The sequence below is a fragment of the Natator depressus genome, chromosome 13 (assembly GCF_965152275.1).
Source record: "Natator depressus isolate rNatDep1 chromosome 13, rNatDep2.hap1, whole genome shotgun sequence".
Taxonomy (NCBI): Eukaryota; Metazoa; Chordata; order Testudines; family Cheloniidae; genus Natator; species Natator depressus.
Window position 1 is genome coordinate 31,935,759 of NC_134246.1, and position 14,140 is coordinate 31,949,898.

Below are 14,140 nucleotides of genomic sequence, written 5' to 3' on the forward strand. Positions count from 1 at the left end.
CACATGTTGGTGACATTGAGCCCAGGGTGAAAAGTGCCATCATTTACCCCAGTAGCAGGCGCTAGTAGAATCTTTTCTGCTTTGGTTAAGGATTTCCTGGACAGGGATGCAGCACGAGCATCCTATTTACAATTCCCATTCAAACATCAGGCCGTGAGGTGGAGTGAGCCTTGGTTGGGGTGTTTGATTAAATGGGCAGATTCTGATAGGTGGGTGCATGGACAGTGTTAGGAGTTCTGCGAACCAGAATTGTGTGGGCCAGAAGGGTGCTAAGAGGAGGATGGTGGCTTTGTTGCAATGAATCTTCTATATAGCTTTTGGTAGTAGGGGAATGGGATGGCAGAGGTTTTAGAGGCCATCCATCCAGGAAAGCATCATCCTGGGAATCACTGCCTATATCTCCCCTGAAGCAATACATGGGAAGCTTCCTGTTCATCTGGGATGCAAAGAGGTCCCATAGGGGAGTAACCCTCTGTGCAAATACGTTGGTTAGAACTGTGCTGTGGTTCTCTCCTTTGTGGTCTGTAGAGAAACTTCTGCTTAGCCTGTCTGCTAGGGAATTGTGAAGATCCTGGAGGTATGCGGCCTGTATTGTAATGCGGTTCCTGAGACACCAGTTCCAAAGTCTGACTGCTTCTAGGCAGAGCAGATGAGATCATGCTCCTCCCTGTTTGTTTATACAGACCACTGTGGCGATATTGTCTTACATTATCTGTACATGGAGTGAGCATATGAGGGGTAGGAAGGCCGTGCATGCAAGGCAGACAGCTCTCAGCCTCAGTAAGTCTATGCATATCCTGGCCTCTCATGGGGTCCAGGTACCCTGAGAAATATGAGCACGCCTCCCTGTAAGGGAGGCGTCTGTCAGGACAGCGGCCTTCAGTATGGGAGGGCAGAAGGGCATCCCCACCATGGGTTGGACCACTAAGGCTATGTCTCCACTACACAGCCTTTAGCAACATGGCTGTGTCGCTAGAGCCGTGCCGCTAAAAGTTGTGCAGTGTAGCTGCTGTTTGTCGGCTCTCCTGCTCACAAAAAACTTCCACCCCCAACACCTCTGAAAGACCAAACTTTTGTCATTCAATTGCCAGCGTAGACATAGCCTAAGTGAGGGAGGTGAGAACTCTGGTGGGGACAGTGACATTAGAGTCAATATGATCTCTGCTTGGTTGGTAGCTTGAGGGGAGCCAAGCTTGCAGGCACCTCAAATGGAGTCTGGCAAATGGCGTAACGTAGGTGCATGAGACCATGTAGCCTAACAGAGAAAGACACCGTAGCTCATGGTCTGCATGTAATATGGGAGATCAAGTTGCTCATTGAGTAAAACCTGTCTGCGGGGAGAAATGGTCTCACACAGACTGAGTCCAGATGTGCTCCTGTAAAATGTATTGCCTTTGTGGATGACAAAATGGACTTTTCTGCATTTGTGCAAACACCTAAGGTAGCAAGAAGGTGCCGAGGAAATCCTGTTGCTGACATGACTTCCTGATGAGATTGTCTTACCAGGAAGTTAACAGTTCTCTCTAGACCTTGTTCAACAGAAGCTGAAGACTTATAACTCAGTATAGCTTAGTGAGAGGCAGAATCATTCCCCTGCAGTCAAACAAAGTCATCTTTGCCTTCAGAGGGTTATTTAGAATATCTGAAGGCGTCCACCAGTTCTTGCAGAGTCCATGGACTGAATCCAGATGGGAAAACTTGTACATGAGAGAAGAACAGATTCCACCCCAATGTAGGAAGTGAGGTATCCTGCACTATATCCTGCCAGTTGCCTCACCTTGTACCTGCGGCCATACCTGGGCAAAGACTAAGCACTATCAACATTCTGTAAGTATTAAATGCCTAGCTGGAGTAACATCTCAGACTTTCCACCTTAAAGTCCAGCTAAAAATTTTTTAAGATCGACCAACTGTGGTACACAACCTACCACTTCAAACACCCTCCGTAACAGACGATTGGTGGATGGTGAATGTGATGCCGATTTTTAGAAAAGGCTCCAGAGCCAATCCTGGCAATTACAGGTCAGTAAGCCTAACTTCAGTACCAGGCAAATTGACTGAAACTATAGTAAAGAACAGAATTATCAGACACATAGATGAACATGTTATGCTGGGGAAGAGTCAACAAAGCTTTTGTAAAGAGAAATCATGCTTCACCAATCTATTAGAATTCTTTGAGGGGGTCAAGAAACATTTGGACAATGGTGATATACTGTACTTGGACTTTTTCTGAAAGCTTTTAACAAGGTTCCTCATCAAAGGCTCTTCAGCAAAGTAGGCAGTCTTACAATGAGAGAGAAGGTCCTCTCATGGATCAGTAAAACTGCTTAAAAGATAGGAAACAAAGAGTAGGAATAAATGGTCAGTTTTCGAAGTGGAGATAGGTATATAGCATAGTCCCCCAAGGATCCCTCTGGAGAACAGTGCTGTTCAATGTATTCATAAATGATCTGGAAAAGGGGGTAAACAATGAGGTGGCAAAGTTTGCAGATGATACAAAATATGCAACATAGTTAAGTCCAAAACTGACTGCGAAGAGTTACAAAGGGATCTCAGAAAACTAGATGACTGGGCAACAAAATGGCAGATGAAATTCAATGTTGATAAGTGCAAAGTAATGCACATTGGAAAATATAAACCCACCTATATATAGAAAATGATGGGGTCTAAATTATCTGTTACCACTCAAGAGAGAGATCTTGGGAGTCATCGTGGATAATTCACTGAAAATATCTGCTCAGTGTGCAATGGCAGTCAAAAGAGCTAACAGAATGTTAAGAACCATTAGGAAAGGGTTAGATAAGATGATAGAAAATATTAGAATGCCACTATATAAATCCATGGTACACCCACAGATTTAATACTGCATACAGTTCTGTTTGCCCTATCTCAAATAGAGATAGTATAATTGGAAAAGGTACAGAGACGGGCAACAAAAATTATTAGGGGTATGGAACAGTTTCTATATGATAGTCCTGGGGGAATTCTGCACTAAAAAATTAAAAATTCTGTGCATAATATTTTAAAATTCTGCAAAATTCTGCATATTTTATTTGTCAACATAACACAATATAATTACTCCCATTTCATTTATTTTGGGTATTTATTTCAAAATACCTGTCAACAAGTATGTCAAAAATACACACAACAACAAAAAAGATTCCCCCAGGAATTAAAGAAGTTAAAGAAACCCCCTACGACAACCCAGTTCCAGTTGGGAGGTGCTGGAAAGAGCTGCTTGGGGCCCCCGAGCCCAGACACCCTCCTCCTCCTAGAGCCCAACCACAGGGCACCCCCAAAGCCCAGACACTCGCACTCCTCTCCCCGCCAGAGCCCAGCCACGGGGCACCCCCAGAGCCCAGAAACCCACACCCCTCGCCCCCCAGAGCCCAACCATGGGGCAGCCCCTGACCCAGACACCTGCACCCCCAGAGCCTTTACTCCCCCACTCGCCCCCCCAGCTTCTTTACTGTCCTGCGTGGTGTGGTGCGTTGCGTTGCGTTGCAGCCCTGTCCTTCCTCACCCTTTGCTAAAGCTGGTTCTCCTGGGCCCTCTCCCGTCCCCGGGAGAATGATGATCAAGCAAGCCAGCCAGAGCATGCAGAGCCTTGTCCCCATGAGGCTGGGCGCGCCGCTCACTGTGAGCTGGGCTCTGCAGAGTCCAGCAGCCCTAGCAGCGGCCAGAAGCTCTGCAACCCCAATTCTTCATGAGAAACATGGAATTCTGTGCAAACTCTACATTGCGCAGTGGTGCAGAATTCCCCCAGGAGTAATAGGAGGAGAGAGTAAAAAGACTGGGACTGTTCATCTTAGAAAAGTGAAGAATAAGGAAAAATATGACAGGGGTCTATAAAATCATGAATGGTGCAGAGAAAGTGCATAAGGAAGTGTTATTCCTTCACATAACAGAAGAACCAGGAGTTACCCAATGAAATTAATATGCAGCAGGTTTAAAACAAACATAAGAAAGTAGTTCACACAATGCATAGTCAACTAACTCACTGCCAGGGGATGTTGTGAAGGCCAAATGTGTAAGTGGGGTCAGGAGAGAATGAGATAAGTTTATGGGGGTTAGATCCCATCAATGGCTATTAGCCAAGATGGTCAGCGATGCAACCCCATGCTCTGGGTGTCCATAATCCTCTGAGTACCAGAAGCTGGGACTGGATAACAGAGGATGAGTCACTTGATAAATTGTTCTGTTTTGTTCATTCCCTTTAAAGCACCTGGCACTGGCCAATGACAGAAGACAGGATACTGGACTAGATGAACCATTGGTCTGACCCAATATGGCCATCCTTATGTACCTATCCTATCTATAGGAGAAAAGATAAATGCTATGAAATAATTAGTTAATTCTTCTATAGAATAGTGATTGCTAAAATAACCATTATATAAATTTTAACATCTCATTTGAACAACATAATTAAGTTTTGCCTAAACTGACCCTGTTATTCTGTAACTGACCTTGAGTGCTGCTAACTGAATAAAATAGGGAATGTTCTATCACCTGCATTCTGGGTGGTGTCCCAGTGGAACATATGAACCACAGAATAGCATCATTGGCAATAATTCAATTTGAGGATGATCTCTACCACGGATTTACATATGGGTCCTGAGATGAGTCAGGAATCTGATCCTGGAACCACAGATCTGCCCGCAGTAGGTACACACATTTCCTGGTAGGTTAGCTGTCTGCTGGGAGAAAGTTTTCTTTTTCCTTCCTTCTCTGTCTCTTTTCAGCTTTGAGGGCAAGGCGCTTCTCCTCAAAGTGGGCCACTGCCTGAAGGAGGATGTGGCGCTAATTGGGGTCGGTTGGTGGCTTGCTCCACCCAGCTTGTGATGTCCACATCAGTTTTCTAGAAAATACGCTTTCAGTGCATCTTTGTAGCTTTTCCTCTGACCACCATGGGATCTCTGACCATGGGTGAGCTGAGAGTAGAGGACTTGTTTTAGGAGGTGAGAGTCTGGCATACGCACACAGTGTCCAGCTCAGTGGAATTGGTGCATGAGGTTCATTGCTTCTATGCTGGTGACATTGACTTCAGTGAGGCTGCTGGCGTTAGTGCAGTGATCTTCCCACTTGATGCGAAGGATCTTCCGGAGGCATAATTGGTGGTACCTCTCCAGATTGTTGAGATGCTGTTGATAGTCACCCAGGTTTCGCATCCATAAAGGAGTGTAGGAATAACAATTGTCTTATAGATCTGGATCTTGGTGTCCTGCCATAGGTCACGGTCCATGAAAACACATAGGAGCAATTTCCCAAAGAAAGCACTTGGCACTGGATCCTGTGTTGGATCTCACTGCCGATTTATGCGTTTTGAGAAAGTTGGCTACCAAGATAGCAGAAATGCTCGACTATCTCCAAAGTCTGTCCCTCCGTGGTGATTTGTGGCGGGTCATGTGCAAGGCTGGAAGCAGGCTGATAGGCGGTTTTTTAATTTTCTACATCTCCGCTCGAAGTCTAAAGTCCTCAGGGCACCCATTATTGATCTTCAGTATGCTGACGACTGTGCCACCTCACACACAGTGAGAATGGCCTTAAGTCCACATTGGATTTTTTTGCACAAGCTTACTGAAGCCTCGGACTCTCAATATGGAGAAGATTAAAGTGCTCTATCAGCCTGCTTCCAGCCTTGCACATGACCACAGAATAGCATTGTGTTGTGATAGGACCTATACTGTTTATTTCTTGTTTGTAATAGTTAATAATAAAAGTAGAATTTAGCTTACTAGCTTCCTATAAGGGTAGAGTCCTCTCTCTTGGGCTATTATAGAAAAGGCAGAGTGTGTAGAAGAGGGGGGTGACACTCTACATTAAAAATGCCATTACCTGCTTTAGAATTACTGACAATTCAGAAGGACAGGACATTGAATCCTTACAGATTAACGTTCTAACCAATCAATCACAAGACAGGGTAGTGCTGGAGGTCCGTTATAGGACACCAAATCATATGTTTAAAGAGCTGCTCCCTGTTCCCTCATCTGTCTATAATGTGTAAAAATAAAATTTGTATGATCATGGGGGATGTCAATCTTGAGATCTCAGGCTGCCACCAGTAAAACATCTTTGGAGTTCCTAAAATTTACGGATGATAACTTTCTAACACAAAAAGCATTTCAACCAATGCAGGGTAATTCTCTTTCTTATTCTGATGGATAAGATGGATGGATGACCAAAATAAAAATTAGTGGTTGTCTGGATGCAAGTGATCATTATCTAATTTCATTTGATATCTGCTAACAGAATATAGCCCTGTCCAATAATATATAAATATATACTTGGTGCTTTAAATAGTTAAAATTCCCAAAACTTTAAACAATCGTGAGTCAAACTGAGTGTTAAGAAAAATTTACACATAAAAGCGTAAACAATTTAGAATTGTTTGGGAATGCTTTAATGGATTCCTCAAAATGCAGGATTCCATAGTGATGAAAGAATGCTTCTTTGGTTAAAAACTTGTCTTGGCCAAGAGGAGAGGTGAAAGCAGAAATTAAAAAATATATCTAACAGTGGAAAAATGCCGATAGTAGTGAGTACAAATGAGCAGTTAGAAAATGCAGTCAATTGATAAGGGAAGCTAAAAGTATCAATGAAAACTCTATGGACACTGAGGTTAAGGACAATGAGAAGGAATTATTTAAATATATCGGGAATAAACAATATCCTAAGAATGGTAAAGATCTGAAATGAGACCAGGATTGTAAAATTATCAGTTGTGATAAAAAAAGGCAGAAGTATTCAATAAATACTTCTGTCTGTATTCAGAAAGCAGGAGGATGTATTCACATCTTACAGTTAAAATGAAACACTTTCCATTCAATCAGTACTTACGAAGGTTGTTAAAACAGCAACTGTTATGTATCTTTAAAAAATCTACAGGACTGGATAAATTTGATGCAGGATTAAAAGAATTGTCCAAAGAGCTCCCTGAAACCATTAATTACTCCTGGAGGGATTCCGCGGGACTGAGCACCTGCGGAAAACAACCACTCCCAGCGCAGATTTCCTGCTTTTCCCTGCAGAAAACAGCAGGGAAGCAAAGGGAAGCCTCGTGGGGTGGTGGGGGGCAAGGGAGGTGGTGACCATGTGTGCAGTTTTTTGTGGGGGATTGCCCCGCAAACAGAGGCGAGGCATGGGCAGGGCACACAGGGTTACATGCCATTGCCCCTGCACCCAGAACCCCCCAACAAGCCCCTGTGCATCCAGATCTCCCACTGAGCTGCCCGCACCCATACTGCCCCACACAGAAACCTTTCACACCTGGATCCCCCCACACTAAGCCCCTCCACACTTGGTTCCTGCTGGGCTGAGCCTGCCCAGCCATACCTGGTGCACCTGGCACAGAGGGGCAGGGCCCCAGGTTGTTTCTGGGGCAGGCCCAGCCCTTGCACTGTGTCAGAGTCAGGTGCAGCCTCACTGCCAAGTCCCTGTACTAGGGGAGGTAAGGGCTTTAGGGTGATCTCCCACCTCAACGCAGCCAGTGGCCTGTGCTCCCCACTGCCATTCTGGAGCCACATTTATTTACTGACAAATAAAATTTGCATAATTTTAAAATATTGTGCGCATAATTTTTAATTTTTTGGTGCAGAATTCCCTCAGGAGTAATTAATGTTGAGTTTTAACAAAGCCTGGAACACTTGAGAAGTTCCAGAGGATAAGAAAAAGCGTTAATGTTATGCCAACTTTTAAAAAGGGTAACAGGATGACCCAGAAAACATATGCTGGTTAGCGTGACCTGGATCGTGGAAAAGTTAATATGAGGTGCCATTAATAAAGAATAAAAGATGGTGGCATAATTAACACAATTCAACATAATTTTATGTAAAATAGGTCTTGTAAAAATATACTATATTTGTTTTGATTCGATTGCTAGTTTGGTTGATAAAGGTAACTGTGTTGACATAATATACCGAGACTTCTGTAAGGCATTTGACTTAGGCCCTTATGACATTCTGATTATAAAAAATTAACACAGCCTACATTAAATGGATTAAAAAGTGGTTAACTGAAAGATTTCAAAAAGCAATTGTAAATGGGGAATCATCATCCAATTGGGATATTTCTAGTAGGGTCCTACAGGGATCTGTTCTCTGCCCAATGCTATTCAATATCTTGATCAACAATCAGGATGAAAATATAAAATCATTGCTGGTAAAATTTCCAGAAGGAACAAAAATGGGTGGAATCGTAAACAATGTTGGGGGCAGGTCAGTTATACAGACTGACCTCTATTATTTGGTAAGGTGGACTCATTGGAACAACATGCATTTCAACACAGCCAAATGCAAGGTCTAGGAACAAAGAGCATAAGCGACACTTACAAGATGGGGAAATGTACTCTGCAAAGCCGTGATTCTGAAAAGGACTTTGGGTTCACAGTATAAAACTAATCAAGCATTAGCTGCAAGTGCAATGCTGTAGCTAAGAGGGCAAACAACATTATTGGATGTCTAAGCAGGGGAATATCAAGCAGAAGAAGTGATTTTACCTCGGTTTATGGCATTAGTGAAACCATTACTGAATACTGTGTCCAGATCTGGCATCCACACTTCAAAAAGGATGTTGACAGACTGGAAGGGGTTCAGAGAAGATCTACAAAAATAAGCTGAGGTCTGGGAAACCCTATCTCACAGTGAGAGACTGAAGAAGCTCAATCTATTTAGTTTATCCAACAGAAAGTTAAGACATGACTTGAGCACAGCCTGACTATCAGTTCCCACATGGAGCGGAGATTTCTGATAGCAGCCAGCTCTTTATTCCAACAGAAAAAGGCATAAAGAGACCCAATGGCAGGAAGCTGAATCTATACGAATTCGACTAGAAATAATGCTCAAATATTTCACAAGGGTACACTGGAACAATTTACCAAGGGGTATCATGGATTCTTCATCAAGTTTTTAAATCAAGACTGGATGTCTTTCTAAAATATATACTGTAGCTCAAACAAAAGTTATGGGCTTGATGCAGAAGTGATTGGGTGAAGTTCTTCAGCCTGGGTTATGCAGATGGTAAATCTAGGTGATCATAATGGTCCCTTCTGGCCTTAAAATCTAAAAATTAATTTGATCTTTTTATGTAGAAAAGTCAGTTTTCTGATAGAACCTATCAAGAATTTGTTTAACTTGGATTCCAAGTATCCAATAGCCTGTATAGGATCACAGGGAGAAAGCTGTTAGTGGTATATGAATTGCTCCAAGTGCCAGTACACCGACCTGGCTTCTTTTGGCTTTCATAGGGTTTAAGTAGTGAGATGACCTATGGCAGCTCCCTATCCTGAAACAAAAGCACCTCTCCCTAAAACTGAGAAAGCAGAGCATGTAACATTCTGCAGGACATTTTGTGAAACTGACCACCACCTAATGCCTCCTGAACTGGCTGACGAAGCCTGACCACCACATTAAGATCAGGCAAGTAATGGCTGTTTAACCATGTCTGGACCAGTCTCATTTGAAGTCATGCAATTGTCAATGAATATCTACACACGACCATCAGCTCCAGGAAGCTCTATGAAGTGGAGTGGAGGGAGGAAAACTGAAGCAGCACTTATATCTAGCATTGCTCCTATGACAGTCAAAACTCAGGTAGGCTGAAAAGCACATTGTCGTGAATACAGCCACCAATGCCAGAAATCTGGTGAAAACTCTGGGGGCTGCAGCTAGCACCTTGTTTTGAAGATTGTCCCTCAGTCTGAACCTGAGGTATCTCTAGTGCAGCTGCATTATTGAGGTATGGAAGTACTTATCTCAAAAGCCAAGTGTTTGAACCAATCCTGAGACTTCAGGAAAAGGATTCTTGTATGCAGTCACCATGTGGAATTTGAGCTCTGATAGGCTAGTCGTGTCTTTTCAGATTTCAAATAGGCTCCCCTTTCTTTTTTTGGACCAAGAAAAAAGAAGAATCCTCTTTAATTCTTTAGGTTGAAAGTCTTTCTATTCTATTGCAACCAAATCCCTTCTGCTTCAACAATTTTTCATTCGAAGGAATTCCTCAAAAGTGAAAGGTATGTGTGTGCATGCATGCAGCATCATGTGGAACTGAATAGCATAACTCCTCCCTGACCTTCCTATTACAGTCAAAAGCATATTTTCATAAAACTTACCCTCTGCATACAGTCTATAGTAACTACACAGCCCTATCCACCTTTCTACAAGACCGTTCTATCCCTTCCACCCTCTCTATACAGACTAGGCCACTTTTATCATATTCATGCTCCTGATGTAGGTCCAAGACCTCACCAATCACATACAATCAGACAGCTATGCTGAACTCATCCATTGTTCAGAGCCGCAGACCGGAGGAGTACCTCACTCTTGAAAGTGGGGTAGCTAGTCTACATTCATATACCTAGTGCACAGAGGAGTTGAAATAGGCATTTAAGGAACTTCTCAATAATATAACTATTGTAAAGCTGTAAATACGGGTCTGTATATGTTACGTGATGGGTTGTTGCATGGTGCAGCGGATTATAATGGTAGAGTTAGAAATAATGGTCAAAACTTAACTCTGAATACCCCCAGTTTCAAACATTTGTGTTTCTGGAACTGCAACATACTATTAAGTTACATAAATACTTCCAATCTTAAATCTATTTTAAAAGGTTCTTGAGAATATATATTAAGGCATAAATTAAAACATTCTGTTACCCCAGAAATACTAACTTGCCTCACTTCTGTATAAAAATCACTTGAATTGCTTTAAAATTCTCCATGTAACATTTTTGGACTCAACACGTCGACTGAGAGCTGTTTATAGCAGAACAGGGTTGCTTAATGAGATGGGACAGGCTGGTTGTATATATAATCATGGCTCCTCCTTGGCCCCACTTCTTCCCAGTTCTTCCTCAACCCAACATTTCTCCACTTGCTCCTGATAGTTCTCTTCTCCTACCATGGCACTTCTGCCAATTCCTCCCCACTCTGGCAGTGCTACTTCAGACAACTTTATCCATCATGGTTCATGACATGGAAATCAGAGGGAAATGTTCAAAGAGAAAAGCACAGACATGCCAGGAAGTCAGAAGGCCACAGGAAAAAAAAAAACAAAATACTTTACCATGAACATGAGACTGCTGAAAGCTTTTTCCAGGTGCAAAGTGAAAGTTTCCAGCTACCTGTAGGAAACAGTCATCTTTCATTAAAAGGCTCCATTCTACATAACAAAGTGAAGCATTAACACTAGCTGCCCCCTTTTCAAAGGTGGATTTTCCCCTCCTATGTTACTTACCTGCTGACACAGTCACAAGTGAACCAGCTACTCCCCAAAGAACCTCCTTTTTCCAAATAAAACAATCAGTACTCTTCAGGAATTTGTAGAGCAGAGATGTCAGACACCTGGCTCACAGACCAGATCTGATGTGTGTGTGGGGCCTACACAGATTGTGCAGAATCTAAGTTCTCATTTAAAATATATATATTTCGACTTTTCCTGCTTGTGAAGATAATCTTTTAAATGGGAACAAAATATAACCAATGCACATGTAGCCAGCCTGAAACAATGTCTCAGAGATGTGAATTTCACCATCCACCTTAATCTCACTGGGGTGCAATCAGGAAAGACCATATGTTAATGTCAACATTAACTATTTCATTGCTGATCATTTACAGTAATGGGGAGGGCGTAAGAGTGAAGTCCACAGGAGTAGAACTGAAAGTTGCTGCAGGGAAGATGAGAGGAGACCCCTAGGAAGGGGGAAGAAAAACAGAAAAGGAAGATGAGGAAGGAAAATAAAGTGGAGTAACACTGTTGGTCCTAAAGGGAAACATATATTCCCAGAGTGATGTTCTGGGAATACTGAACAAACAATAAAGATAACTAAAAGTTCAGCCTGGCATGTTAAAAAGGGGCTTCAGGGGGTTAGGCACCAGTTCCACACACTTTCTATAGCAATTGGACACCTAATTCCCTTGGGGCCCTTTGAACATCCTAACCTTCCTTTGTAGACAAAGGCTAGCTAAAAGGAGAGTCATCCAGTCCCTGACATGTGTGTTCTGTACCGGGCCTTTCCGTGATTGCTTAGACAACATATAGAGCTAGTCGCCATGGGTTAAAAATCCACCTCTCTGTCCCCAGACTTTCTGAAAGGTCCAGCCAACAAAACACACTAGGCCATTCCTTTTTATTGCATGTCTTTCTCCGATTTGCAAAACTAACTGCTGTATTATTTAGGCTCTTATGCTGCACTCAGCACTGAGCACCTAACAATGCACAAAGAGCCTAAGTCCCAGTACCATAGAACTGTGGAGACATCGTGCAAAGTTGGGGAAGGATGGGAATTCCTATCCTCTGCCCTTTCCTGGTCACTGACAGTGGTGGGATTTCAGGTGCCTGGCACAGCTTAGAGTTCAAGGGACGTTCTCTCTCACCTTGTTGACCTCTAAGAATCCATACACTTGGCAGCCCTCATTCTTCTGCTCCTGCATTTTCTGGCTGAACCCTTCTCTCTTGCATTGTTCTATAGTGTCAGGGTTCTTGAAGGCCCAGCCACGCCGCCTGTATGCTTCTCTCACATCATCACAGGAATTACAGCACCTGCAAAAGCACAGGCACCATCTCACTCACCCCGAATGGAGGACAAACATAAATCAAGAACAGAGACCACAAAATGTGGGCCAATCTCTCTGCAGAGGACACAGAAGCAAATTCTCCTTCATACTGGGGCTACTAGCCTTGCTCAGCGGATGGTCTCTGGGTCAAGGAAAGACTAAATTCCCAGAACTGAAGCTGTCTATCCACCTAGCTGTGCAGCTTTGAGTCGCTACCTTCCTGAAGCTGACAGACATCAGAGGACCTCTGCATTCACAATAGATCTCTGAGGATCTTCCCAATGGACCAGACTCCCTTTAGAACATGGTTATATCACTTTTTAACCAGCCAGAGAAGTCCCATAAACAGGTCTGTTAATGCACCTCTCACCTTACTGGCTTGGAGTCTCCCCTGAATGAAGAAACAATTCACTCCTGAGCTGCACCCACACTAGTCCACAGGTCTCAGGCCAAGGCTTCCAAAGGTGGGGGGAGGAAACCCCCTTCACTCCTCTACATCAAGGGGGGAGACCAGAGTGGACCCTGGACAGAGGACTGTGGTTTCTTTATTCTTTTGACATTTTTGTTAGCTGAGAAGGGGAGTCTGGAGGGCTGAATTCCCCATCCCCCAGGAGAGAGCATCTCCAGGCAGGGGCTGCAACCAGATGGATAATTCTAAACCCAGAAAAGAAAAAGCAGGGGAGGAGAAAGAAAGAATCCAAGACCCTGTGGGCCAGATTCTGATCTGTTCTTGCAGGAGCATGCAAGGAGATGGGGAGAGAAATGTAGCACCAGTTTGCCCCATACACAGAGCTGCAGGCAAACATGATGAACTAGCCCTGAGTGTGCTCACAGCTAGTGGGGGACCCTCTTCCTTTTATACCCTGAGAGCCCCACCCAAGGGGAGAGGCCCCAAGGGACACTTCTTTCCAGTATGCTCCAAGCTCACATGCCCAGAAGTGCTTAGCCCAAAACTGTAGATCCATATGGGAATTCTTGAAGGAAAACTCACACACAATATGGATTCATTCAACATCTGGGGCAAATGCTGCTGAGAAGTTATGGAACAGGTCCCCCACTTCACTCTCTGAGATCAGGAGACCAGAGAATCGTGCACTCGCATACACAGACACACACACACACTCTTTTCCCCACCCTCCCATCAGGAGAATAGAGAAGTATGTGGGGTCTGTCACAAACCAGGAGGTTACGGAAGTGTGGGCTCACCCACCCGACCTCTCAGGGTATTAGGGAAACACACACTCGCACCCCACTTCCCCACCCAGATCAGAACACCACAGATGTATCATTCTACCCCTCTCCTCCAATTTTGGAGATTATGAATGTGCACACACCCCATTCCCGTCAGATCAGGATTAGCATACAGCCCCCTCCCTAAGTAAGGAGATCAGGGAAGCCTTGATTTACCGGATGTCCTCCGACTCTGCTCCATAACAGCTCTCACAGCGATCAGCATCTAAGGAATCTGGATCAAACACTTTCTCCTCCTCTTTGCCCAGCTCTGAAACAAAATAAGATTTCCAAATAGTGTGACAGTTTTATGAATATGTCTGTGTGTCATTTTATGAATTTAACTGTGGTTTGTATCACTCA

The 14,140-nt window shown here is 43.6% G+C and overlaps 2 protein-coding genes across 5 annotated transcripts in view; both read right to left on the reverse strand.

Moving 5' to 3' along the window:
* The window catches only part of CEP250 (centrosomal protein 250), a 297,988-nt gene that overhangs the window by 115,168 nt on the left and 168,680 nt on the right, over positions 1-14,140 (reverse strand). The window contains exon 30 of one of the 2 annotated variants that reach the window (XM_074970436.1): positions 2,303-2,312. The exons of the other annotated variant lie outside the window; for it this stretch is intronic. The gene's annotated coding sequence lies outside the window, so the exon portion shown is untranslated. Of the gene's footprint in view, positions 1-2,302; positions 2,313-14,140 lie in introns of those variants that run through there. 2 annotated transcript variants of the gene reach the window in all.
* Positions 1-14,140, reverse strand: part of ERGIC3 (ERGIC and golgi 3) — a 58,808-nt gene that overhangs the window by 32,783 nt on the left and 11,885 nt on the right. For all 3 annotated transcript variants that reach the window (XM_074970441.1, XM_074970440.1, XM_074970439.1), the window contains exons 5-7: positions 13,955-14,048; positions 12,368-12,533; positions 11,058-11,115 (exon numbers count right to left, since the gene is read on the reverse strand). In XM_074970441.1, the coding sequence (XP_074826542.1) occupies positions 11,058-11,115; positions 12,368-12,533; positions 13,955-14,048 (318 nt within the window). The remainder of the gene's footprint in view (positions 1-11,057; positions 11,116-12,367; positions 12,534-13,954; positions 14,049-14,140) is intronic.